Genomic DNA, 27,976 nt, shown 5'->3' with positions numbered 1-27,976 from the left:
GCCACTATTGCTCAATTTTATATAAAATCTCATGTACTTTGAAGTTTGGAATAGAATACTAGACATTCTGAAAGTTTATTTTCCTATATCACTCCTCTTAAATATTGAGTAGAAGCATGTAAAAATGTCTACCTATACTTCCATGGTGGAACTAATTCATAAAGCACACTACAAAATAAAGCACACAATAAAATTAGACTGGCAAGCAGTCTTTTGAGATACTCAGGCTATTGTTCCCTGTTTCATCCCTGGGAAATATAGAGATTACTGTACAGCTTCCTTTCAAAATATGTCCAGTTGCTCCTTTGTCCCACATTGCTATAACAAATGGTGGTTAGTTGTAACCATGTTAACAGAATGGAATGTGATTTACATGATGACAAAGCAGATGGTTTAATGTTCAGCAGTCAGAAGGAAAGATCAGTAACTGATTTCTTGGCTTCAAGACTTACTTAACTCATTCAAGTTAATTTTACCTGCAATGAAATTCTTTGGAGATTATCTAAGAACAAAATTTAAAAATCTTTGTCTCCCATCTCAGAAATATAAACCTTTCTGGCATGTGTACACTATTCATTAAAATGTCCTTTATTTCTTCTTCTTTCCCAATATAATGAAGTTAGATTCCAATAGGTCTGAACAGCATAAATAGAAGGAAAAAAGCCTTCAATTAATTTATTTACTAAGTACCCCAGAACAATGTGTTAATGGATGGCAAATTTTGAGGAAATTACATTATAATGAAAATAATTTAATTGTACTGGGAATGAAAAAATACCCAGTTGTGAAAATAACTGGGTCTGCTTATGAGTGTAAACTAGATATAGTCTTACTCTACTTTCTGTGATATCATAGTTCTGGCTAACTAATTCTATGTTCTAAAACGTTATCACTTTTTAAATATTCTTTTCATTATTTATGTTATAGTTATATTGAAGTTGACCTAAACTCATGGTTCAAATAATTCCCTTTCAGTGCTCTTCTTTTTTACCCAGAGAAATATGGGTGGCTCTCTGTTCTGTGAAGGAAGCCAATGCAGCTCATTTTCATATCTGTTAATTATTATAGCTCTTGTTAGGCCTTACCATCAATATATATTTGCAATTAAAGCTCATTGCCCTTTCTTTTTATTCTTTAGCATTCTACAAGAAAAAGTTTAAGTATTTATAAAGCCATGAAATCCAAATAACCCTATCTTTTGGTCTTTCTTCTACAATCTCATTTTTCTGGCCCCATTAATAGAAATTAAGTATAAGTACTAAGGATGTGTAATATTAAAAAAAAAAAAAAACAACAACAACTAATGCCTGGACAACTGTTTTACCAGACATCTGGTTCCACACTGGCTGATTGCATGGTAAGCCAAAAGTTAGGGAAATTACATTACTATCATTAAGTGGTTTATCACTTAAGTATTCTAAAGAGCAGGAATTTCCTCAAGTTCTTTCATAGTTATTTAAATTCAAGAATTGGTAGCTGGTTGGTTTTTTATATTGACTCTGAGGTAAGTTACAGTTGTGATGGGGGACTTGAACTATTTGGACAGCTGCTTGGAAATGTCATTCTATTAATAGCAAGACATGTGTCTGACTATGCCCGCCATTCCCTTCCTTCATTACAATTTATTATGAGATGACATGGTCACTTTTTTCCAAGGCTTCTAGGTCTTCTAAATAGCTCTTTTTTGTTCAAAATTTGGACCAGAGAAACTTCCTTTCACGGTTTTCTTTTCTGAGAAATGAAATTGCCAAGAGTGCAAGTCTTCAGACTCAGGTGAAATTTTTCTCAGGGTATGGGGATGGGAACTAAATATTTAAAATATTACTTCAGAAGGAGGGTCAATAATCTTATGGGGGAGATGCCAGAAGTTTAAGAAGTTAGAACTTTTGTCTTAAAGAGCTGTTTTACAAAGTATCTCCAAACATAAATATTCTGTGAGATATAAAAATGTTGGATGAATATAAACACAATTTGCAGATGATTAAATAACTGCACTAAAATACTAGTATTTAATGCATTTAAGCTTAATTCCTACAGAAGTAGAATTGAAGCTCATTGTGCATTAATTATAGTTCACCTTATCTTGGCTTTCTTAACAGCTTAACTTCTTTTTAAAATATAGTTTCCTCTTCCTTGGCTGTATATTCTTCCTAAATTATTTTGATTTTTTTCCTCTTAGAATAAAGTTGAAAGGCAAGATATGCCAGGAGAAGATCAGGTAAGAAAATGATGGTAACAACAGCAACAAAATTATATTGAGGAGAACTAAGGAAAAAGTATTTGTCTTCACACTAAGAACCTGAGTATGATGAGACAGAATGTACTCAATTTAATAATTTTATGGTCCAAAGTATAGTTACTGAATTGCTTTGGAATTGCTACTATTAAGAGCTGCCTGCAATGTGGGAAAAAGTGAGTCAAGTGGGATCTTTTCTTCTCATACACCAAATATCCAGCTGGAAACATCTGGATGACTAATTGGTTCACTTTTCCTGGGTACTATTTAATTTTGTTTCTGTAAAAGTTCTAGCACCTGATCTTTTTTGGCTCTGGGCTTTTGGATGTCACGGTAGTTGGATATATTGTCACCTTCTTTCTCTTCTGTATTGTCTAAGCTGTGTGTGTGTGTGTGAGAGAGAGAGAGAGAGAGAGAGAGAGAGAGAGAGAGAGAGATGGTTATATAATGTCCAAGTTATTTTTTGTTTCTGCTAGAGTATGAGTTTCTAGACAATTTTTTAAAAATTCATTTGTTTGTTTGTTTATTTATTTATTTATTTATTTGTTTATTTATTTATTTATTTTACATTTATTTTTGACAGACAGACACAGAGAATAAGTGGGGAAGCGGCAGAGAGAGAGGGAGACACAGAATCTGAAGGAGGCTCCAGGCTCTGAGCTGTCATCACAGAGCCCGACATGGGGTTGGAACTCACAAACCCTGAGATCATGACCTGAGCTAAAGTCAGATGCTTAACCAACTGAGCCACACTGGCGCCCCTAGATAATTGTTTAATGTTTATTTATTTTTGAAGGAGAGAGAGACAGAGCACGAGGGGGAGGGACAGAGAGTGAGGGAGACACAAAATCCGAAGTAAGCTCCAAGCTCTGAGCTGTTAGCACAGAGCTAGTGTGGGGCTGGAACCCACAGACCAGGAGATCATGACCTGAGTAGAAATCCGTCACTTAACTGACTGAGCCACCCAGGTGCCCCAAGAGTTTCTAAATAGTGGGAATTTTTTCTGTTTTTGTTCATTTTTTGTAAGGAGTATATCTCTTTACCAGGAAAATTTTTATAAGTAATTTACCATTGTCTTAAAGATGTGTTTTTGCAAGTGAGAAGAGTTTGTAAGTGAATAGACAGAAGGACTATTAAAACATGAATGTATTTCAACAAAGAGATACTGGTTTTTTTTAATTTATAGTCACAGAACTTAGAAAAGCTACAATTACTATATGAAAATATATTCTTTATAAGGTGTATTTTCTTTTGCAAGTTTGGCATTTCACACCAGGGAGTCAGGCTCAAGGTACACAATTTAATATATTCAAAAGATTTAGTTGAAGTAGAATCACTTGCTTACCCAATTGGCCTTCAAAGTAGAGGGCTAAACATATTTTCTAAGAACATTTTCAGGAATTCACCTAGTAGTGCTCTCTTTCACACATGCATGCACACACACATACACACCACACACAAACAAATATGGTTAGCAACAGCAGGTTTGAAATGGACACTTAGAGATTCTTTTCTAAATTCCCCTCTAGGCAATCATCTTAGTATAGATTGTTTATATACGAGTGCACAATTTATGGATTTTTAAAAATATGTCATTAAAATCCTTGGTGGGATTAAATTGGATGTGTAAACATTCAATTAGAAAATTTGATTATCCCTTATTAGCAGACAGATATCTTGAAGATAGCCTAGTTGTAGAAATTCTCTGTTTAATTACTTTTGAGGAATGATATGAGCTCTGTCATGAATTTTGACATTTGGAGAGATTCATATATCTTCTGTTTTCAATCATTTTCAACCTGCTGCTACAGTATATTTTTTTAGTGTCTAAAGTAACTCCTAATAGGATAACAGTATATTTTTTTAATGTCTATAGTAACTCCCAATAGGAAGAGACAAATATATTTACAATTGAAAACTTTTGTCAAGTTTAGAGTTCTCAAGTAAAATATTTCCAAAATGCTATTTCTTTTTTTAATTAATTTATTTTAAATTTGATTATAATTGTCGTACAGTGTTACATTAGTTTCAAATACACAACATAGTGATTCAACAATTCTATACATTAATTGGTGCTAATCACATTAAGTGTACTCTTTTTTTCTTTTAATTTTTCTTTAATGTTTATTTATTCTTGAGAAAGAGACACCATGAGTGGGGGAGACAGAGAAAGAGGGAGACACAGAATCTGAAGAAGTCTCCAGGCTTTGAGCTGTCAGCACAGAGACTTGACACGGGGCTTGAACTCACAAACCGCGAGATTATGACCTGAGCCGAAGTCGAAAGCTTAACAGACTGAGCCACCCAGGTGCCCCTTGATAGGTGTACTTTTAATCCCCTTCCCTGTAACACCCATCCCACAACCCACCTCCCCTCTGGCAACCACCAGTTTGTTCTCTATAGTTAAAAGAGTCTGGGGGATTTTGGTCTCTTTTCTTTGTTTGTTTTGTTTCTTAAATTCCACATATGAATGAAATCATATGGTATTTGTCTATCTTTGACTGGCTTATTTCACTTAGCATTAAAAAAAAATGCTATTTCAGTTAATCCTATCTTGGGCCATCCTGTTCATTTATCTACAGATACTTCTGGTTGTTATAGATTGTTTCTTTATGTGTTTTTAACTCAAGGACACACTATTGGACATGCATTCAATTGGTTGAGGGTGTGGCACCTGGGAGAAATACCATCTTTAAATTATTCAGAATTGGAATTTAGACTTCAGATTTAGAATTTATGCTCTAGAGTCAGTCTGGCTAGGTTTACATTCCAGATAAAAATTACTAGCTATGATGTTGCACACATTACTCAGTGGCTCAGAGCTTCTCTTGTTTTATCTGAAAAATGGAGATCACGACAATGCTAAAATTGTTGTAAATATTACCTGAGATAATTAGCTTTCGTTTTTATATATAGTGCTGAATATTAGCTGTAGTTGCTATTTCTCTCCTTCTTCCATCTCTTCTTTCCACTCCATTGGCACTGGCACCCCCTCTTCTCCTCCTCCTCCTCCTCCTCTTCCTCCTCCTCCTCTTCTTCCTCCTCCTCCTCCTTATTCTCCTTCTCCTTCTCCATAGTAGTATTGGCTCTAACTCACAGTCTCCTGGCTCTCTGTTCCAATCCACACTACAAAGTTTATCCATAATAATCTTTCTTTGGCATTATCCTAAAACACAACCTTGTGCAAAAACCTAACTGATTAAAATAAGACTGCTATTATTAAAGTTTCTTTGTTGGGGCACCTGGGTGGCTTAGTTAAGTGGCAGACTTTGGCTCAGGTCATGATCTCATGGTTCGTGGGTTGAAGCCCCATGTTGCAGTCTGTGCTGACAGCTCAGAGCCTGCTTCAGATTTGGTGTCTCCCTCTTTCTCTGCCCCTCCCCCGCTTACACTCTGTCTTTCTAAAAATGAATTAAAATGTTAAAAAGTTCTTTGTTAATTTGATGCTTCTCTTTTTTTTTAAAGGCTTACCTTTAATGCTAGTTCTCCAATTCATTTTCCAACATTACTGACTTTTTAAAATTTTTTTTTAATGTTTACTTATTTTTGAGAGAGAGAGAGAGAGAGACAGAGTTCAAGCGGGAGGGGCAGAAAGAGAGGGAGACACAGAATCTGAAGCAGGCTCCAGGCTCTGAGCTGTCAGCACAGAGCCTGATGCAGGGCTCAAACTCAGGGACTGCAAGATAGTGACCTGAACCAAAGTCAGACACTTAACTGACTGAATCACTCAGGCACCCTGCGGCATTCCTGACTTTTCTACTTTATTTCAGGCAATTAAATCCTCCTGCTGTTGTTGGTCAAAAACAATAGGTGTTAAGAATAAAAAGAAAAGGAGGCTGGCCATCTTGAAAAATTGTGATGGTAACAATAAAAGCAATAATATTATCAGCTTACACATATAAGCTTTACCATCTGCAAAATACATATGTGTGTGTGTGTGTGCATGTGCGTGTGTGTGTGTGTGTGTGTGTGTGTACAGGCTTACAAAATGCTTTACAGATACTTTCCTAACTTTTCTCATTTAGACAGGGGCAAGAATTTGTCTGAAGGAATAAACATACATAAATAATATATGAATTTGTAGGTATTTGACTGGACCATGAAGAGTCTTATTTTTTTTAACTAATACAATAAGCCTTACAACATATAGATAAGTATATTCAGAATTGATGACAAAGTCCCTCTAGGTATACAAGAGATAACACTCTTCAACTAGGAGTTTGTAAGGAGGGATTATCCTAAGTAAAAAAAAAAAAAAAAAAAAAAAAAAAAAAAAAGTTTGAGCAAGGAACAGAGATTGGAGAGCACTACATATGTTTGAGAGATAATGAAAGGCTATAATTTTTCTGGAAGGATGTAAAGAAAGGACTAGCCTGGAGTGTCATTGTAGGTGTCTGTAATGCTTTGGATTTCTATGGATAGAAGTTGTGGAGGGTTATGGTCTAATACAGAGAGTCCTAACCCCTTGATTCTTAAGGCCTGAACAGACTACTGTTGGGCTTTGTTTAAAAAGTCGTTTTATAGATTTATTTCCCCTCATGTTTTGGTTATCACCACACTTAACAGAGAAGAAAAAAGAAACATCATTACCTTTCCTTTCATCACATGTCAAAGTATTCAAGATTCTTATTATCCTTGGATGTTGTGCCCTTTTTAGATGGCAGGGGTTTTGTATTTACTGCTTTCTGCATCTATGTACTAAAGTCTAACTGTTTTTTGTTATTTTTTGTTTCTAGTCAAGTTAGTTAACATACTTGGCTTCAGGAGCAGAACCCAACGATCTATCTCTTACATATGACACCCAGTGCTCATCCCAAAAAAGTGCCCTCCTTAGTACCCATCACCCATTTAACCCATCCTCCCACAAAGACATAAAGTCTAAATGTTTTAGCAGAATGAATGAAAATTGACTAAGCAAAATGAAATTATGAAGCGGTGTTGTGTTAGTAAATGTTCAACTATTGTCTGGAAAAACAGGCATGAAAATAATATTTAAAATAAAAATAATTTAAATAAAAATAAAATAATTAAATGCATGGTATTCTTTATTGTAAATTCCATATAGTCAGTTGATTTCCAGAGAATACTTTTATTGATTTTTTTAAACTTTTTACTTTAATTTCAGTTAGTTAACATACAGTTTTATATTAGTTTCAGGTTTAAAATATAGTGATTCAACAACTCCATGCATCACCCAGTACTCATCACAAGTACACTCCTTAATCTGCATCATCTACTTAACATCTCTCCCCACCACCCTCTCTGGTAGCCATCAGATTGTATCTGTAATTAAGAATCTGTTTAATTTTTATTTATTTTTTTGTTTTTTTTTAATTTTTAAATAGTTTTTATTATTTTTTGTAATTTTGAATTCTCTTTAATGACAGATTCATATTATACTTACCAATGGACATTAATTTTACTTATAAAATATATTTCATATTTAATTAGTTAATAGACTAATATACTAATAATACAGTAAATTTTATAAAGTTAGTATGTAGTAAATTTTATGAAGTTATGTCAGTTATTAACCAACTACTGTTGTGATTTTTATAATAACTAGCTTAAAAAGAACTTCAGGCTTTTAAAAACTATCTGGTTGGCTAAATGGAGCAGAAGAGTATTAACAAGCACAGTATACTAGCACCATTTATTACAAGTTTACTATATACCTGATACGATCTTAAACACTATGTGTACCAGTCTTAATGAATCTTTACAACAGTCCAATGATGTAGCTTCTTTCCAGCATCTTCATATATAATGATGCTTCCCTAGTAACTATTTCTATTTGTGTGTGACAATTCATGCCACACATTGTAAGGATTATACTTATCTATTTTTTCCAGGGAGTTGCTAACCAAATTGCTATTTAGTAGTACTGGAGTTGGTTGACTGAGGCCTGCATCTTGATTAAAGCACAGTAGGAATGCATCTTCCACATTATATATAGAAATAACTTATAAGCTTAGCTTCTGTAAATAAATGAATGAATGATTCCTGTTACTATGTTGAAGCATGTAGGATACAGGGCTGAGTCACAAAATTTACAAGTATTTCAAATGTCAATGAGAGAGATGAATTAAATGAAATTCTTGTTGCACATGGAAATACAAACTCATTACCAATTTGAAGATTTGTACGGGTTGTAAATTCAACTTTAAATTCATAGATGGCAGTAAGGAGCAAAATCTTACAGTGTTGTACACATTTTTTTTTTTTCACTGCATAAAACATATCAGTTTTCCTATTAGTTGAACTATTGTTGTAAAATCCAGGCTGGTGATATCATGGGATTACAGATTTGATTTCAGATATTCTTTTTTTTTTTCTTTTTTAGTTGTGAGAGGACTGGTTTCAACTTTGTTATTTTTTTTAAATTTTTGCCAAAATTTTTACTTAAATTCCAGTTAGTTAACATACAGTGTAATGTTACTTTCAGGTGGAGAATTTAGTGATTCATCATTTATGTATAACACCCAGTGCTCATCACAACAAGTGCCCTCCTTAATACCTGTCACGTCTTTAGCCCATCCAGCAGCCCACCTCCCCTCAAGTAACCCTCAATTTGTTCCCTATAGTTAATACTCTGTTAATTGGTTTGTTTCTCTTCCCCCCACCATGTTCATTTCTTTTATTTCTTAAATTCCACATATGAGTAAAATCATATGGTATTTGTCTTTCTCTGACTTATTTTTCTTGGCATAATATTCTCTAGCTCAATCCATATCATGGCAAATGGCAAGATTTCATTCTTTTTTATGACTAGTAATATTCCACAGTATATGTATGTATATAAACACTTGGACTGTTTCCATAATTTGGCTATTATAGATAATGCTGCTAAATCATCAGGGTATATGTACCCCTTTGAATTAGCATTTTTGTATTCTTTGAGTAAATACCTAGCAGTGCAATTGCTGGATTGTAGGGTACTCCTTCATCCTTGTTAGATGCTCTGCATCTTGGAAGATGGCAACAAGCAGAGTGGGGATGATGGCAGTAGAGTGAGCCAGAATCACTCGAGCAAAGTGTCACCATTTTAGGTTCAGGAATTCTTCCATGATGAACTGGCCAAAATAGGTTACTGTCATGATGGAGCTCTGTCCTGCAGCCAGGATCCCCACTACCCAGATGTATAGTGCAGCAGACCCAAGTAACATCTCAGTACAACACCCCCTTTACAGATGCCCACAGCCAGTGTTGAGTTATCATCAGGAAAAAGGGCAGTGTGGGGATTGCCGTTATTTTTACAGACTGCAACCACCTAGTTTTTTTTTTTCCAAAAACTGCTTCAGCAAAGACAGACAACAAAGATGTTGATGATGAAGGAAACAAAGAGAGCAATGCAAGATTAAATGAAAAAGTACATATTAGTTTCTTGAACTTCATGCTTATTGGCTTATTTTACCTTTCTGGACTTGACTAAGGCAGAATGCAGGTACATATTGTGTGTCATGATGACAGCTTTCACGATGCCCACAGCCTGCTCAATCTGTGGGAGGTGACATCCTGAATAGGAGGGCAGGAATATGCCCTTGAGTACCTGGCTCTGGCTGGGTTTAACTGTAACATGTATCCAAATGTGAGAGCCATAATAGTTATGAGAAAGTCTAAAGAATGCTTATAGCTTCCATAAGCCATATTTGTCCAGAGAAATGCAAAGATATCTGCAATGGTGATGAGAACTCCACCCCATAGAGGATACCTTCCTATAGACAGAAGATTGATGGAAATGGCTGATTCAATAATTTCTTGCATGTCTGAGCAAAAAATAGCCAACTCCACCATTAGCCATAGGATAATTTATAAGACCCTGAGATACTGATGGTGACACACTTCAGCAACCCCATGACCACTTTCAATCTAGCTGCAAGGTGCTGGAGCTGGAGTCCCATGATGGTGGCCAACAAAAGAACCCAGAACAACTTAAATCTAGCCACTGCTCCAGACTGCAAATCAGATTCAATGTTTCCTGGATCCAAATAGGCAGTGCTCATGAGAAAGTTGGGTCCCATGAAAGCGCAGAGTTTATGAAAGTTAAAACAAGAATACTATTCCTCAGGAATGGTGATCTTCCCATCAAAGTAGGTGATGAATGACTCTTGTGAGTGCCTGGTGGACTGGGGAAGAAACACATTATTGTAGACATGGCTGAGGGTACCAAGACTGGCAGACACCCCATGGTCTCCAGAAGCATCATCATCAGACATCTTTTTTTTTTAAGTTTGTTTGTTTGTTTGTTTATTTGTTTGTTTTTGAGAGAGAGAGAGAGCATGCAGGAGGAGGAAAGAGAGAGAATCTCAAGCAGGCTTCTCACTGTCAGTGCAGAGCCCGACTGGGCTCAAACTCACAAACCATGAGATCATGACCTGAACTGAAACCAAGACTTGGATGCTCAACTGACTGAGCCACCCAGGCACTCCCATCATCTGGCATCTTCTAATCAGTACCTAACACCACAGTGGAAGCCTGAATTCCCAAGTTCTTAGAATAACATTCAGCTCTGCAAGCACCTGACAGGATCTCCCACAGCGCCCACTCCACATCCCGGAGCTAACACCAACTCTAGTACTATGTTGAAAAAGAAGGTCAAGAGTGGACATCATTGTTCCTGATTTTAGAGGAAAAGCTTTCAAGTTTTCAATGTTGAGTAAAATGTTAGCTGTGGGTTTTTCATATATAGCCTTTTTTAATATGGAGGTATGGTCTTTCTATGCCCAAAGTTTTAAGAGCTTTTGACAAGAAGTAATATTGAATTCTGTGAAAAAACTATCTGTACTTATTGGGAGGATCATATGATTTAATACTTAATTTATAACTTTGGACTTAGTAACTTTGGGCTTAGTTTGTTCTTCTAATTCCTTGAATTATACAGTTAGAGTGTTTATTTTGTATCTTTCTTTTTTTCCTTAAAGTAGACATTTGTTACTGTATGCTCCCCTCAGTACTACTTTTGCTGTATCCCAAGGATTTTAGTATATTGTGCTTTTATTTTTGTTTGTCTCAAGATACTTTCTAATTTCCCTCTTGGTTACTTCTTTGATTAATGGTTCATTCAAGAGTATGTTTTTTAATTTACATATATTTTTAAAATTTTTCAGTTTTTCTCCTGTTACTGATTTCTAGTTTCATACCATTATAGCTAAAGACGATACTTGATATGATTTAAATCTTTTTTGAATTTGTTAATGTTTGTTCTGTGGCCAAACATATGATCTATCTTGAAGAATGTTCTGTTTATACTTGAGAATTTGTTTCCTGGTGCTGTTGGACAGAATGTTCTGTGTATGTCTGTTTAGTCCATTTGGTTTATAGTGTTATTTAGATCCCCAATTTCCCTATTAATTTTCTCTTAATGATCTGTCTAATGATGAAAGTAGGATATTCAAGTCTTTTACTATTATTCTATTGTTGTCCATTTCACCTTTTAGTTCTGTTAATATTTGCTTTAAATATCAGTGCTCCAATATTGGGAGCATATATATTTATAATTTTATATTATTTTGATGAATTGATGCCTTTCTCACTATATAGTATCTTTTTTGTCTCATAAAAATTTTGACTGAAAATATTTTATCTGACATAAATATTACCATTTCTCCTCTCTAGGTTACTGTTTGCATGGAATATCTTTTTTCCATCCATCCCTTTACTTTCAGGCTATTTTTAAGTATCTTAGAGGGATCAGATTTAGGAACTTGTTTTTTAATCTATTTAGCCACTCTGTCTTTTTTCCCCACTGATTATTTTTTTATTTTTTTTATTATTTTTTTCATCATGATAAGTGTAATTCTTAATTCCCATCACCTATTTTACCCATCCCCCCACCCACCACCTCTCTGGTAAATATCAGTTTGTTCTATATGGTTAAGAATCTGTTTATTGATTTGTCTCTCTCTATCTTTCTTTTCCTTTGCTCCTTTGTTTCATTTAGTAAATTCCACATGAGTGAAATCATGATATTTGTCTTTGACTTATTTCACTTAGCATTATGCTCTCTAGTTCTATCCATGTTGTTGCAAGTAGCAAGATTTCATTCTTTTTTGGCTGAATAATATTGCATTATATATATAAATATATATATATATATATATATATATATATATACCACTTCTTTATCCATTCATCTATGGATGGGCACTTGGGCTGCTTCCATACATTGGCTATTGTAAATAATGCTGCAAATAAACATAGAGATGCACATATCCCTTTGCATTGGTGTTTTTGTATTTTGGGGTAAATACCCAGTAGTGCAATTACTGGATAATAGTGTAGCTCTATTTTTAATTTTTTGAGTAACCTCCATATTGTTTTGCACAGTGGCTGCACCAGTTCGCATTCCTACAAGCAGTGCTAGAGGGTTCCTTTATCTTTGCATCCTTGCCAACACGTATTTCTTTTGTAGCCACTCTGTGTCTTTTGAATGGAGAATTTAGTACATTTATATGTGAAGTAATTATTGATACGTAAAGACTTACTATTGCCATTTTGTGAATTGTTTTCTGGCTTTTTTAGTTATTTCATTTCTTTATTCCTTTCTTTCTGTCTTCCTTATAATACTATGCTTGTATTCTTGTCTTTTTATCTTTTGTGTATCCAATGTAGGTTTTTCTCTTTATGGTTACCATGAAGCTTACATAAAATATCTTACAACAGTATATTTTAATCTGATAACAACTTACATTCAAATCACATATAAAATCGGTACACTCTTACATTTCCTCACCACATATTTTATGCTACTGATGTCACACTTTACATCTGTCTATATTCTGGCTTTAGTAAAAAAATTATCAGAGTCCAGAGTGGCTGCACCAGCTCGCATCCCCACCAACAATGCAAAAGACATCCTCTTTCTCTGCATCCTCACCAACATATGTTGTTGCCTGAGTTGTTAATGTTAGCCATTCTGACAGGTGTAAGTTGGTATCTCATTGTGGTTTTGATTTGTATTTCCCTCATGATGAGTGATGTTGAGTATTTTTTCATGTGTCGGTTGGCCATCTGGATGTCTTCTTTGGAGAAGTGTCTATTCATGTCTTTTTCCCATTTCTTCACTGTATGGAGGTTCCTCAAAAAACTAAAAATAGAACTACCCTACGACCCAGCAATTGCACTACTAGGCCCTTATCCACGGGATACAGGTGTGCTGTTTCCAAGGGACACATGCAACCCCATGTTTATAGCAGCATTGTCAATAATAGCCAAAGTATGGAAAGAGCCCAAATGTCCATCGATGGATGAATGGATAAAGAAGATGTGGTATATCTATACAATGGAGTATTACTCAGCAATCAAAAAGAATGAAATCTTGCCATTTGAAACTATGTGGATGGAACTGGAGGGTATTATGCTGAGTGAAATTAGTCAGTCAGAGAAAGATAAACATCATATGACTTCACTCATATGAGGACTTTAAGAAGCAAAACAGATGAACAAAGGAAAGGAAACAAAAATAATATAAAAACAGGGAGGGGAACAAAACAGAAGAGACTCATAAATATGGAGAACAAACTGAGGGTTGCTAGAGGGGGTGTGGGAGGGGGGATGGGCTAAATGGGTAAGGGGCACTAAGGAATCTACTCCTGAAATCATTGTTGCACTATATGCTAACTAATTTGGATGTAAATTAAAAAAAATTAAAAATAAAATTAAAAAAATTAGAGTCTATAGTTGTTTTGAATATTGCTTTTTAACTTTTATACTATAAACAAACGTGATTTACATAGCACCATTAAAGTATTATGGTATTCTGGCTATGCATTAATCCCTCTGCCTGGGTGTAGCAGAAAAACTTGGTATTGGCTTTGCTTTGAGTGTGATCAGCATAGCCTGCCTGCGTCTTGGTTGAGTACTGCTGGTTGCACAGCTTCTAGGTATTCTTGGCAGTCCTTAATAAGGCCCAAGAATCACAGTGGTTGGGGCTTTGTTTTAGTTCCTTTGTGGGAACAGGATGGGGAGGAGCCACTCCAGGCAACTCCCAAATTTTTTCAAGAGGTTTTTGGGTCAGGAGGGGTCAGAAGGTATTCTCAGCCTTCACTATGAATGAATCTCTGCTTGGTTATAGCAAAGGAACACTCCATGCTCAGTAGGGACTGTTCTGGGGGTGATCATCTCTACCCACTCACTTCTAAGCTTGAATATTTTTGTTTACTCAGCTTTCAGGTGCTTTAACCAGTATCTTTGCCCAGATGGGTCTGGGAAACACTCTAACCATCAGATGGGGCTATGACTCAGCTCCTTGCCTATGCATAGGCAAACCAAACTCTAGGACCAGCAAAACTCCTTGTTTGAAGACCTGAGTCAGGAATATTTGCATCCCAGTGAGTTCCTTGGTCAGAGTGTGTCACTGACTTGATTCTGCAGATGCACAAAGCCGCTTGGTTGGGATTACTACTTGGGCACTGTAATTATAAACTTGGTCTGTCAAGATCCATGTGCTGTATACTTCAAGCCCCTCTCCTTTCTCCTTCGCAGATTCACAGTGGCTGAGCCTTGAAGATTCCCCTGTAATTTCTATAGGGCGAGACTAGACTACAGGCTTCCATGAAGTTACTCAAAATGCTGAGGACACTGGTTGTCTCCTCTGGGCTCCCTTTTCCCAATGGAGAAACTAGAGGCTCAGGGGAGACCTCTCCACATGGTTCTGTGCTGGCCCGTGTGAGGTGCTCTGTGGTTACTGTGTAGCAATTTCTTTTGCCCTTCTAATGCAGTCTGTCTTGGTCTCTTGGTGAAGGGGGATGCTTCCACCTGACCCCTGTGTTCTAGGAACCTCTCAGTGGTGTCTTGTTCATGAGTAATTGTTAGTTGTTCTTGTGAGTGGGAGAAAAGTCAGGAATGACCTATGTTACCTTCTTGCTGATATCACTTCTCAATTGATAGAGTATTCTGAATTTGACTATATATTTACCTTCACCAATGAGTTTTATACTTTTATATGTTTTCATGTTGTTACTTAGCATGCTTTTATTTCAACTTGAAGGGCTCTCTGAGATTTATTTTAAGGAGGACTGTGGTGATAATCTCTCTTACCTTTTGTTTTGGAATATCTTTTTGTCTCATTCATTTATGAAGGTCAGTTTTGCCTGGTATAGTATTATGAATTGTCAGTTTTATTTTTCATTCAGCCCTTCAAATATACTATCCAACTCTTTTCTAGCATGGAAGGTTTTTGCAGATAAACCCACTGATAACCCTATGATGGTTTCCTACTGTATTGTGTCATTTTTCTCATGCTGATCTCAAAAGTCTCCGTTGCCTTTGCCTTTTAACATTTTGATTATCATGTGTCTCAGAGTAATCTTTGTTAGACTGATCTTGCTTAGGGTTTTGAGCTTTCTGTACCTTGATGTTTTATGACTTCCAAAATTTTGGAAGTTTTCAGTTACTATTTCTTTAAAAAAGCTTTATGCCTCCACTTCTCTTGAGATTCCCATGATGTGATTCTTTATTCATTTCATGGTGTCTCATAATTCATGCAGGCTTTCTTACTCTTTTCTATTTTTTTTTTTTCTTTTTGTTTCTTTAACCAGATAATTTCAAATGGTCTGTCTTCAACTTCACTGATTCTTTTGTGTGATCATGGCTGTTAATGAAGCTGTCTGTTGAAATTTTCAGTTCTGTCTTTGTATCCTTCAGCTCTGGGATTTCTATTTGGTCCTTCTCATAGTTTATATTAATTTATTAAAATTATCAGTTTGCTTATTGTTTTCCTGATTTCATTCAGTTGTCTGTGTTCTCTTGCATTTCACTGAATTAATTTAAGATGGTTACTTTGAATTCTTTGTCACACAAATCATAGACAACCGTATCTTCAGGGTTGGTTACTGAAGTTTTATTAGTTTCTTCTAGTGGTGTCACATTTGCCTGATTGTGATCCATATAGCTTTGCATTAGTGTATTTGCATTTTTGGTATCAAACACCTTTTGCAGTTTCATTTATTTTATTTTATTTTTTTATTTTTAAAAATTTACTTCAAAATTAGCATATTCTGAAACAATGATTTCAGGAGTAGATTCCTTAATGTTCTTTAACCATTTACCCCATCCCCTCTCCCACAACCCCTACAGCAACCCTCAGTTTGTTCTCCATATTTATGAGTCTCTTCTGTTTTGTCCCTCTCCCTGTTTTTATATTGTTTTTGCTTCCCTTCCCTTTTGTTCACCTGTTTTGTCTCTTAGAATCCTCATATGAGTGAAGTCTTGTGACTTTTGTCTTTCTCTGACTAATTTCACTTAGCATAATACCCCCCAGTTCCATCCACATAGTTGCAAATGGCAAGATTTCATTCTTTTTGATTGCCAAGTAATACTGTGTATAGATATACCACATCTTCTTTATCCATTCATCCATCGATGGACACTTGGGCTCTTTCCATACTTTCGCTATTGTTGACAATGCTGCTATAAACATGGGGGTACATGTGTCCCTTGGAAACAGCACACCTGTATCCTGTGGATAAATACCTAGTAGTGCAATTGCTGGGTTGTAGGGGAGTTCTATTTTTAGTCTTTTGAGGAACCTCCATACTGTTTTCCAGAGTGGCTGCACCAGGTTGCATTGCCAAAAACAATGCAAAATAGATCCTCTTTCTCTGCATCTTCGTCAACATCTGTTGTTGCCTAAGTCGTTAATGTTAGCCATTCTGACAGGTGTAAAGTGGTATCTCATTGTGGTTTTGATTTGTATTTTCCTGATGATGAGTGATGTTGAACATTTTTTCATGTGTTGGTTGGCCATCTGGATGTCTTCTTTGGAGAAGTGTCTATTCATGTGTTTTGCCCATTTCTTCACTGGATTATTTGTTTTTTGGGTGTTGAGTTTGTCAAGTTCTTCATAGATTTTGGATACTAACCCTTTATCTTCTATGTCATTTGCAAATATCTTCTCTTATTTTGTCAGTTGCCTTTTTGTTTTGCTGATTGTTTCCTTCACTGTACAGAAGCTTTTTATTTTCATGAGGTCCCAGTAGTTCCTTTCTGCTTTTGTTTCCCTTGCCTCTGGAGATGTGTTGAGTAAGAAGTTGCTGAGGCCAAGATCAGAGGTTTTTGCCTGCTTTCTCCTCGAGGGTTTTGATGGCTTCCTGTCTCACATTGAGGTCTTTCATCCATTTTGAGTTTATTTTTGTGTATGGTATAAGAAAGTGGTCCAGGTTCATTCTTCTGCATGTCGCTGTCCAGTTTTCCCAGCACCACTTGCTGAAGAGACTGTCTTTATTCCTTTGGATATTCTTTCCTGCTTTGTCAAAGATTAGTTGGCCATACGTTTGTGCATGCATTTCTGGGTTCTCTATTCTGTTCCATTGATCTGAGTGTTTGTTCTTGTGCCAGTACCATACTGTCTTGATGATTACAGCTTTGTAGTATAGCTTGAAGTCCGGGATTGTGATGCCTCCTGCTTTGGTTTTCTTTGTCAAGATTGCTTTGGCTATTCAGGATCTCTTCTTGTTCCATACAAATTTTAGGATTATTTGTTCTAGCTCTGTGGAGAATGCTGGTGTTATTTTGATAGGGATTGAATTGAATATGTAGATTGCTTTGGGTAGTATCGACATTTTAACAATATTTGTTCTTCCTCTCCAGGAGCATGAAATTTTTTTCCATTTTTTTCCATCTTCTTCAATTTCTTTCATAAGCTTTCTATAGTTTTCAGTGTATAGATTTGTCACCTCTTTGGTTAGATTTACTCCTAGGTATTTTATGGTTTTTGGTGCAGTTGTAAATGGGATCAATTCCTTGATTTCTCTTTCTGTCGCTTCATTGTTGGTGTATAGGAATGCAACCAATTTCTGTGCATTGATTTTATATCCTGCAACTTTGCTGTATTCATGAATCAGTTCTAGCAGTTTTTTGTGGAATCTGTTGGGTTTCCCATATAGAGTATCATGTCATCTGCAAAGAATGAAAGTTTGACCTCCTCTTGGCTGATTTGGATGCCTTTATTTCTTTGTGTTGTCTGATTGCAGAGGCTAAGACTTCCAATTCTATGTTGAATAACCGTGGTGAGAGGGGACATCCCTGTCTTGTTCCTAACCTTACAGGGAAAGCTCTCAGTTTTCCCCATTGAGGATGATATTATAGTTGGGTCATTCATATATGACTTTTATGATCTCGAGGTATGCACCTTCTATCCCTACTTAATTGAGTGTTTGTATCAAGAAAGATGCTGTATTTTGTCAAATACTTTCTCTGCATCTATTGACAAGATCATATGGTTCTTGTCCTTTCTTTTATTGATGTGATGAATCATGTTAATTGTTTTGCAGATATTGAACCAGCCCCGCATCCCAGGTATAAATCCCGTGTAGTTGTGGTGAATAATTTTTTTTTAATGTATTGTTGTATCCAGTTAGCTAATATCGTGTTGAGGATTTTTGCATCCATGTTCATCAGAGAAATTGGTCTATAGTTCTCCTTTTTAGTGGGGTCGCCTCCTGGGTTTGGCATCAAGGTAATGCTGGCTTCATAGAGTTTGGAAGTTTTCCTTCCATTTCTACTTTTGGGAACAATTTCAAGAGAATAGGTGTTAACTCTTCTTTAAATGTTTGGTAGAATTCCTCTCGAAGAACATCTAGCCCTGGACTCTTGTTTTTTGGCAGATATTTGATTACTAATCTGATTTCCTTACTGGTTATTGGTCTATGAAAATTTTCTATTTCTTCCTGTTTCAGTTTTGGTAGTGTATATGTTTCTAGGAATTTGTCCATTTCTTCCAGGTTACCCATTTTATTGGCATATAATTTCTCATAATATTCTCTTATTATTGTTTTTATTTCTGTTGTGTTGGTTGTGATCTCTCCTCTTTCCTTCTTGATTTTATTCATTTGGATCCTTTCCTTCTTCTTTTTGATCAAACTGGCTAGGGATTTATCAATTTTGTTAATTCTTTCAAAGAATCAGCTTCTGGTTTCATTGATCTGTTCTGTTTTTGTCTTGTTTGTTTGTTTGTTTTGATAGCATTAATTTCTGCCCTTCTCTTTATTATTTCCTGTCTAATTCTGCTTTTGGGTTTTATTTCCCATTCTTTTTCCAGATCCTTAAGGCATAAGGTTAGATTATATAGCTTAGATCTTTCTTCCCTCTTTAGGAAGGCCTGGATTGCTATATACTTTCCTCTTAGGACGGCCTTTGTTGCATCCCCGAGGTTTTGGTTTGTAGTATTATCATTGTCATTGACTTCCATATACTTTTTAATTTCCTCTTTAACTGCTTGGCGAGTGCATTCATTCCTTAGTAGGATATTCTTCAGTCTCCAAGTATTTGGTACCTTTCCAAATTTTATCTTGTGGTTGATTTCGAGTTTCATAGTGTTTTGGTCTGAAAATATGCATGGTATGTTATCAATCTTTTTGTACTTCCTTAGGGCTCATTTGTGTCATAGTATATAGTCTATTCTGGAGAACGTTCCACGTGCACTGGAGAAGAATGTGTATTCTGCTGCTTTAGGATGAAATGTTCTAAATATATCTGTTAGGTCCATCTGGTCTAGTGTGTCATTCAACTCCATTGTTTCCTTGTTGACTTTTTGATTAGATGATCTGTTCATTGCTGTGAGTGGGGTGTTGAAGTCTCCTACTATTATGGTATTACTATCAATGAATTTCTTTATGTTTGTGATTAATTGCTTCATATATTTGGGTGCTGCCACATTTGGTGCACAAATATTTACAAGTGTCAGGTCTTCTTGGTGTATAGACCTCTTGATGATGATATTATGCCCTTCTGCATCACTTGATACAGTCTTTATTTTAAAGTCTAATTTGTCTGATATAAGTATGGCTACTCCAGTTTTCTTTTGTTGACCACTAGCATGATAGATGGTTCTCCATCCCCGTATTTTCAATCTGAAGGTGTCTTTAGGTATAAAGTGGGTCTCCTTTACAACAGCATATAGATGGATCTTCTTTTCTTATCCATTCTGTTACCCTATGTCTTTTGATTGGAGCATTGAGTCCGTTGATGTTTAGAGTGAGTACTGAAAGATGTGGATTTATTGCCATTATGATACTTGTTGAGTTTGAGTTACTGGTGGTGTTGTTTGGTCCTTTCTAATCTTTTGTTGCTTTTGGTATATACACACACACATACATGTATATATACATATATATATACACACATACATATATATACACACACACACACACACATATATGTGTGTGTATATATATATATATATATATATATATATATATATATACATATATATATCTTTTCTCCCCTCAAAAAGTTCCCCTTAAAATTTCTTTCAGGGTTGGTTTAGTGGTCACAAACTTTTAATTTTTGTTTGTCTGGGAAACTTTTCATCTCTCCTTCTATTTTGAATGACAGCCTTCTTGGATAAAGAATTCTTGGCTGCATATTTTTCTGATTCAGCACACTGTATATATCCCAGCATTCCTTTATGGCCTGCCAAGTTTTTGTGGATAGGTCTGCTGCAAACCTGATCTGTCTTCCCTTGTAGGTTAGGCACTTTTTTTCCCTTGCTACTTTCATGATTCTCTCCTTGCCTGAGTATTTTGTGAATTTGACTATGATATGCCTTGTTGATGGTTGGTTTTTGTTGACTCTAATGGGGGTCCTCTGTGCTTCCCAGATGGTGATGTCTGTGTCTTTCCCCAGGTTAGGAAAGTTTTCCGCTATGATTCGCTCACATAACCATTCTACCCCTATTTCTCTCTCTTCTTCGTCTGGGACCCCTATGATTCTGTTTTTGTTCCTTTTTAATGAGTCACTCATTTCTCTAATTCTTAAATAGTGCTCTTTTGCTTTAATCTCCCTCCTTTTTTTTCCTGCTTCATTATTCTCCATAAGTTTGTCCTTTATATTCCTGATTCTCTGTTCTGCCTCATCCATCTTTGCCACCGCTGCATCCATCCATGATTGCAGCTCATTTATAGCATTTTTTAATTTCATTCTAGCTATTTTTTTACTTATTTTATCTCTGCAGAATGGGATTCTAATCTATTATCGATCTCAGCTAATATTCTTATTATCATGATTCTAAATTCTTGTTCAGACATCTTGCTTGTATCTGTGTTGGTTAAATCCCTGGCTGTCATTTCTTTGTGCTCTTTCTTTTGGGGTGAATTCCTTCATTTTGTCATTTTGAAGGGACAAAAGGATAAGTAGGTAGAAAAATTGTAATTAAAAATTAAAATTAAAAAACTATTAAAATTAAAAATTAAAACACACGCATACACACAAAAGTCAAATAGATGATGCTAGATCCTAGGTGTGTTTTGGTCTGAGTGTTTAAAGTGGTTTGACAGATTAGAGAAAAAAAGAAAAAGGGGGGAAGAAAAAAAAGGAAATCGTTTGAAAATTTGAAAAAATGAATACACTGAAGTAGACTAAAATGAGATGATGGGGGTAAAATAGAATTTGAAAAAATATACACAAGTAAAGAATATAGTAGAAAGAAATTAAAGAAAAATATTTTTAATAAAAATTAAAAATAAATATGAATTTTTTCATTTTCTGTATTTAAGAAAAAAGAAAAGCAACAAAAAGAAAAACAAAGAAAAGAAAAAAAGAAATCATTTGAAAATTTGAAAAAGTGAATGCACTGTAGTAGACTAAAATAAAATGATGGGAGTTAGATAGAATTTGAAAAAGATTACATAAAAGCAAAAAAATATAGTAATAAAAATTAAATAAAAATATTTTTAAAAGAGATCGAAAGTAAAAATGAATTTTTTCTCTTTCTGCATTCAAGGAAAAGAAATGAAAAAGACAAAAAAAGAAAAAAAAGGAAATTGTTTGAAAATTTAGTCTACTCAAGTAGACTAAAATCAAATGATGGAAGTAAAGTGGAATTTGAGAAAATGTACACAAAAGTAAAAAATATAGTAATAAAAATTAAAGAAAGATATATTTAATAAAAATTGAAAATAAAAATGATTTTTTTCTTTTTCTGTGGTCAAGAAAAAGCAAAGAATTGTAAAAGAGGAAAAGGAAAAAGAAAAAAAAAAGAAAAAAATTGAATAGATGAACCTGCTAACCGATTGAAGTAGGACTGAAATTGCTTTGTTTTCCCCTAGAAGTCAGTCTATGTAGCCCTTTATAGTCCATAAGCTAAGCCGGCTGTGAGGCTTGTGTTCTTGAAGAGCGAAGTTGGCCCAGTTGAAGAGTGAAGTTGAAGACCAGTTGGCCCCACTGGTGGGGCTCAGTGTAACAGCTCCGCTCTCCACTAGATGGCCCTGCTAGCCTACAGGGGTGGATTGTTGCAGTGCTCATAGGTGCTTATGTGCATGCGTGGGAGCAGTGAAAACGGCACCACCCAGCTACCCAGTCTGTTCTCCTGGATCAGCAAGCGTGCACTGGTCCTGTCTTCAGCTCTTGTCCATCCCCTGGTTTTTCACTCTCCGTGACCAGGCCCCAGGCAGTACCTCTCCCCCAAGTTTTGTCTGAGATGCAGCTGCTTTCCCTGGCCCCCTACTTCTGAAGGACTGCGGCTTTGATTCCTTCCCCCCCTCTGTGGGAGGGTCTCACTGAGCAATGGCCAAATGAGCAATGACCAAATGTTGGCTGCACCCAGGAATGCCCGCTGGACCCTGCTGTTGCCAGTGCCCCGAGACCGTGGCCAGGTGCCAGCCCGCCCCAGCAAAAGTTCATGAAACAGTGTAGCATCAGCGTTTCAGGGATTATGGAAAATCACAACACACATCTGGTACCAGGCTTCACCCTCAAAGACCTTGCCCCAGCACCAGGGAATGTGGTCGCCTTCCGGGGTCTGCTGGGACCAGGTGGCTTCAACAGTCTTTACCAAATGTCCTTCCAACAGCAGAACCGCTTGTCCCCATGTGGCCTGAGAACCTCTCGGACCCCACTCTTCCTGGGGATTCGCCCTTCCCAACAGAGCACCGCTAGGTATCGAGCTGCAGAGTTGCAGCCTTTGCACTCCCCTTGTTCACAGTCTTGATGGAATTTAAACCCTCTCCTTTCTCCTTTCTCCTCTATCCCTTTTTAGTTTAGTCCCTGTGGCTGTTTCCAATTTTCCACTTTCTCTCTAGCTGCTTTTGGGGAGGGGTGCTTTTCCGGTATGCTCCCCTCCCCAGTCTCCATCCTCTCTCTGCCCACAAAAGGGGTTCCCTACCTTTTGCAGCTTCTCATTCCCCAAGTTCAGCTCTCTGCACCGCTTACCTACTGAATGCTGTGGTTCAGGTTGTGCATATTGCTGTGTTAATCCTCCAATAACTTTCTAGGTGTGTAGGATGGTTTAGTGTTGGTCTGGCTGTATTTCATGAATGTGAGACACAACAAAAAGCTTCCATGCTGTTCTGCCATCTTGGCTCCTCCCACCTTTTGCACTTTCTAAGACTGGTCCATAGGTAAAGACCTCCTGTTAGTTCCCCCTTCTGATACCATTATCTCCAGATTCACAGTTGCACTGTGTTGGAGCTAATTATGAAACTGTCTTTAGGTCTACAGTGCATTCCACCATTGATTAAGCTTGTTACCAGGGGCTCTGAATAGCATGGATTATGTCTCTGGTAGATAAGTGTACCTTTAGTACATTGTTCAGTAGGGTGGCACTGGGACAAGGATCTGCTTCAGGGTCAACAGCTGGTTCCTCAGAGAATGGGCCTATTACCAGATGTGCAGACATTTGTGACTTGTGCTAAATCCCTGGGAGGGACTCTGTTTCTGGTCATTCTATGGATACCTGCATGGGAAGCACTGGCCCTAAGCTATGGTTGAGAAGGTCTGGAACTGAGCCCTGTGGCTGTTTCAGGTTTCACAACCAATATTGAGGTTTGCAAACCTCAATATTTTTGAGACATGGGTTTGAATATTTCCCAAGGTGGGCAGGACTGTTCCCTGACTATAACTGGAGGGGCTGGAGCCTAGTAGAGGTCTGTTTCAGGTACTCCTGAGGGATATACATGTGCGTTGCCCGCCTAATCCTTATGCTATAAGGACTGCTCATAGACTGAAGCTGAGAGGGGTTGTTACTGAGTTTAGGCCCCTTTTCAGGATCTACAGGAGCATAGACGGGAGTGTCTCTCACTGGGTTCCTGAGACATTACTACTCATGAACTGTGGCTAGTAGGGGACAGAGCTGAATAGGGGATCCTTTTAGGATCCTTGGGGAAACAAACTGGTATATCTCTTGCTGGGTCCCTGGGCTAGCATGTCTGCGGGTGGACTGTGGCTGGAGCCAGGTATAAGGCCCATTTTAGGATCTGGCTTGCAGACAAGATTGTCTCCCAGTGGGTCTCTGGGTTAACAGGAATGCTTGTAGATTGTGTCTGGAAGGGGGTTAGAGCCATGTATCTGGACCTTTCTAGTATCTCCAGAGTTACATACATGAGTGCGTCCTGCCTGGTACCATGGCTGGCATGTCTGTTGGTAGACTGTGGTATTGATGGGGATAGAGCAAAGTATAGGGCCATTTCAAGATCTCTGGGGTTACAACTAGGAATATTTCTCACTAGGTGCTACCAGGACTGTTTGCAGACTGAAGCTAGAGGGTTCTAGAGCCATTATGGAATCTACATTTAGACTGAATTTGGTGAGCTTACCTCCAGGGCTTTCAGACTGAAGCCAAGAGGGACTGGAACTGGTTCACTAGCCACTTCAGGATCCACACCCAGGACCAACCTCTGTATACCTATTACACAAAGCACAGATGGGCATGATTCCTTCTGACCCCTTCGCATATGGTACTGTTGCCCATATCAAAGGTAAATACAGCTTTAGCCAAGTCCTCAAGGGTATAAAGCTAATTCTGTGTCTGAAGTCAGAACTATGTTTGATGAGTCCACCACCTGGGTGTGGGCCTGCCTTTTGCCTCCTCAATATGACTCTTGTAGGTCCTGGACTGACCTGGGTTTCATAATGTTCTGTCTGCATCACAAAGCTCCCATAAAGGCAATCTTGTCCGTGGATGTATATAAAATAATTGTTGATGAAGTGGTATATGAGTGAAGGACATCTTGTTCATCCATCTTGTGGATATCACTCCATCAAGGCTGTATTTTTATAAACCGAGCAGGCCCCACCACCTGACCAGACACCAGGACATTCTCAGACTCCTCGATTCTCTCTTAATCCATATCTTCTCTACGTGTTACTTTTTTTCTTATTTACATTAATCAATTCTTGTCATTATATCAATTTCTTCTATAGAACATATTTGGCCTACATTTCTCCTTAGAAATATTCTCACTCACATTTTGATGGCTGCATAGGCTCAATGCTTAGCTCTACAAACACTTCTGTTTCCTGATTAAGCACCATTTGCTGATTTTTGATGGCTTTAGTACAATCCACTTTAGGAAGTTGAATGTTTTGGATTGTGTTTACTTATAGCAGTTTCCTTAATACTTGCCCTGGTTCTCAGCCCAACATTGAGTGTAAAACAATACATTGTACTTGGGCTCCCACCTACTGAATTGGAAATAAATTATATTTAAAATTCACTACGTCCAATAGACATACGTGGAAGATGTTGGGGGTTTGGTTCTAGACCACTACAATAAAGCAAATATCACAATAAAGTGAGTCAAATAGATGCTTTGGTTTCCCATTGCATATGAAAGGTATTTTGCACTATACTGTATTAAGTGTGTGATAGCATTATGTCCTAAAAACAATGTACATATTTTAATTGAAAATACTTTATTGCTAAAGAATGCTAATAATCACCAGAGCTTTCAGCAAGTCATAATCTTTTTATAAGTAGAGAATCTTGCCTCAGTTTTGAAGGCTGCTGATTGATCAACTTTTTAAGGTTGGAATGGCTGTGGCAATTTCTTAAAATAAGACATTAATGAAGTTTGTTGCATCAATTGACTTTTCCTTTCATGAAATTTTTTTTCTGTAGTATGCAATATCTTTGATAGCGTTTTACCCACAGAACTTCTTTCAATATTGAAGTCAATTCCCTGAAACCTTGCCACTGCTCTATCAACTAAGTTCATGTAATATTTTAAATATTTTACTGTCATTTCAACAATATTCACAGCATCACACCCAGGAGTAGATTGTAACATATTTTTGGGTACACCACATTTAAAAATTTTTATTGTAGGGGCGCCTGGGTGGCGCAGTCGGTTAAGCGTCCGACGTCAGCCAGGTCACGATCTCGCGGTCCGTGAGTTCGAGCCCCACGTCGGGCTCTGGGCTGATGGCTCAGAGCCTGGAGCCTGTTTCCGATTCTGTGTCTCCCTCTCTCTCTGCCCCTCCCCCGTTCATGCTCTGTCTCTCTCTGTCCCAAAAATAAATAAACGTTGAAAAAAAAATTAAAAAATTTTTATTGTAATTCCAGTATAACTAACACTCAGTGTTCTATTAGTTTTAGGTGTACAATATAGTTATTTAACAGTTCCATATATCACCCAGTGCTCATAATGGCAATTGCACTCCTCAATCCTCATCACATATTTCACACATCCCTGAACCTACCTCCTCTCTGGTAATCATCAGTTTTTTTTTTTTTTTTTTTTTTTTTTATAGTTGAGTCTATTTCTCTCTCTCCCCCCCTCTCTCTCTTTTCCCCTTTGCTCCTTTGTTTTGTTCACTAAATTTCACATATGAAATTTCAAATTTGGTACTTGTTTCCTTTCTCTGACTAACTTATTTCACTGAGCGTTATACACTCTAGCTCCATCATTGTAGTTGCAAATGTCAAGATTTTATTTTTTTCATGGCTGAGTAATATTCCATTGCATATATATATACCACTTCTTCTGTATCCATTCATCTATCAGTGGACCTTGGTATACTTCCATAATTTGTCTATTGTAAATAATGCTGCTGTAAATAAACATAGGGGAGATTGTATTCATTTGAATTAGTGTTTTTGCATATTATTTGTAAATACCCAGTAGTGTGATTACTGTATCATAGGGTGCTTATATTTTTAAATTTTTGAGTAACCACCATACTGTTTTCCACAGTGGTTGCACCAGTTTGTATTCCTACAAAAGTACAAGAGAGTTCGATTTTCTCCACGTCCTTGCCAACACATGTCTTTTCATTTTGATTTTAGCCATTCTGATAGGTGTGAGGTGATATCTCATTGTAGTTTGTTTTGCATTTCCCTGATGATGAATAATACTGAGCATCTTTTCATGTTTATGTTAGCCATCTGTATGTCTTCTTTGGAGAAATATCTCTTCATGTCTTCTGCCCATTTTGGATTATTTGTTTTCTGGGTGTTGAATTGTATCAGTTCTTTATATATTTTGGATACTAACCCTTTCTCCAATATATCATTTGCAAATATTTTCTCCAATTCCTTCGGTTGCCTTTTATTTTTATTGTTTGTTTCCTTCATTGTGCAGAAGCTTTCTATTTTAATGTAATCCCAATAGTATATTTTTGCTTTTATTTCCCTTGCCTCAGGAGATATACATAGAAAGTGTTGCTATGGTTAATGTCAAAGACATTGCTGCCTATGCTCCCTTCTAGGAGTTTTATGGTTTTAGGTCTCATATTTATGTGTTTAATCCCTTTTGAGTTTATTTTGTGGGTGGTGTAATAAAGCAGTCCAGTTTTATTATTTTGCATGTAGCTGCAGTTTTTCCAGAACCATTGATTGAAGAAACTATCTTTTTCCCATTACTAATTTTTTACTGCTTTGTCAAATATTAATTGACCATATAGTTGTTGGTTTATTTCTGGGTTTTCTATTCTATTACATTGATCTCTGGGTCTATTTTTGTGCCACTACCATACTGTTTTGGTTACTACAGCTTTGTAATAGTAACTTGAAATCTAGAATTGTCA

The 27,976-nt window shown here is 36.7% G+C and overlaps 1 protein-coding gene and 1 pseudogene across 2 annotated transcripts in view; one reads left to right on the top strand and one right to left on the bottom strand.

Annotated features, from left to right (window-relative positions):
* Nucleotides 1–27,976, top strand: part of LOC121025332 (uncharacterized) — a 357,007-nt gene that overhangs the window by 88,986 nt on the left and 240,045 nt on the right. Inside the window, exon 5 of one of the 2 annotated variants that reach the window (XM_040467876.1) lies at nt 2,180–2,218. The exons of the other annotated variant lie outside the window; for it this stretch is intronic. Within the exon in view, the coding sequence (XP_040323810.1) occupies nt 2,180–2,218 (39 nt within the window). The remainder of the gene's footprint in view (nt 1–2,179; nt 2,219–27,976) is intronic. 2 annotated transcript variants of the gene reach the window in all.
* LOC121025327 (natural resistance-associated macrophage protein 2-like) lies at nt 6,420–24,903 on the bottom strand (annotated as a pseudogene).

Source organism: Herpailurus yagouaroundi, unplaced genomic scaffold (genome assembly GCF_014898765.1).
Source record: "Herpailurus yagouaroundi ecotype Mexico unplaced genomic scaffold, PumYag 67623, whole genome shotgun sequence".
Classification (NCBI taxonomy): domain Eukaryota; kingdom Metazoa; phylum Chordata; class Mammalia; order Carnivora; family Felidae; genus Herpailurus; species Herpailurus yagouaroundi.
This window is presented reverse-complemented; position numbering and strand designations above follow the sequence as displayed.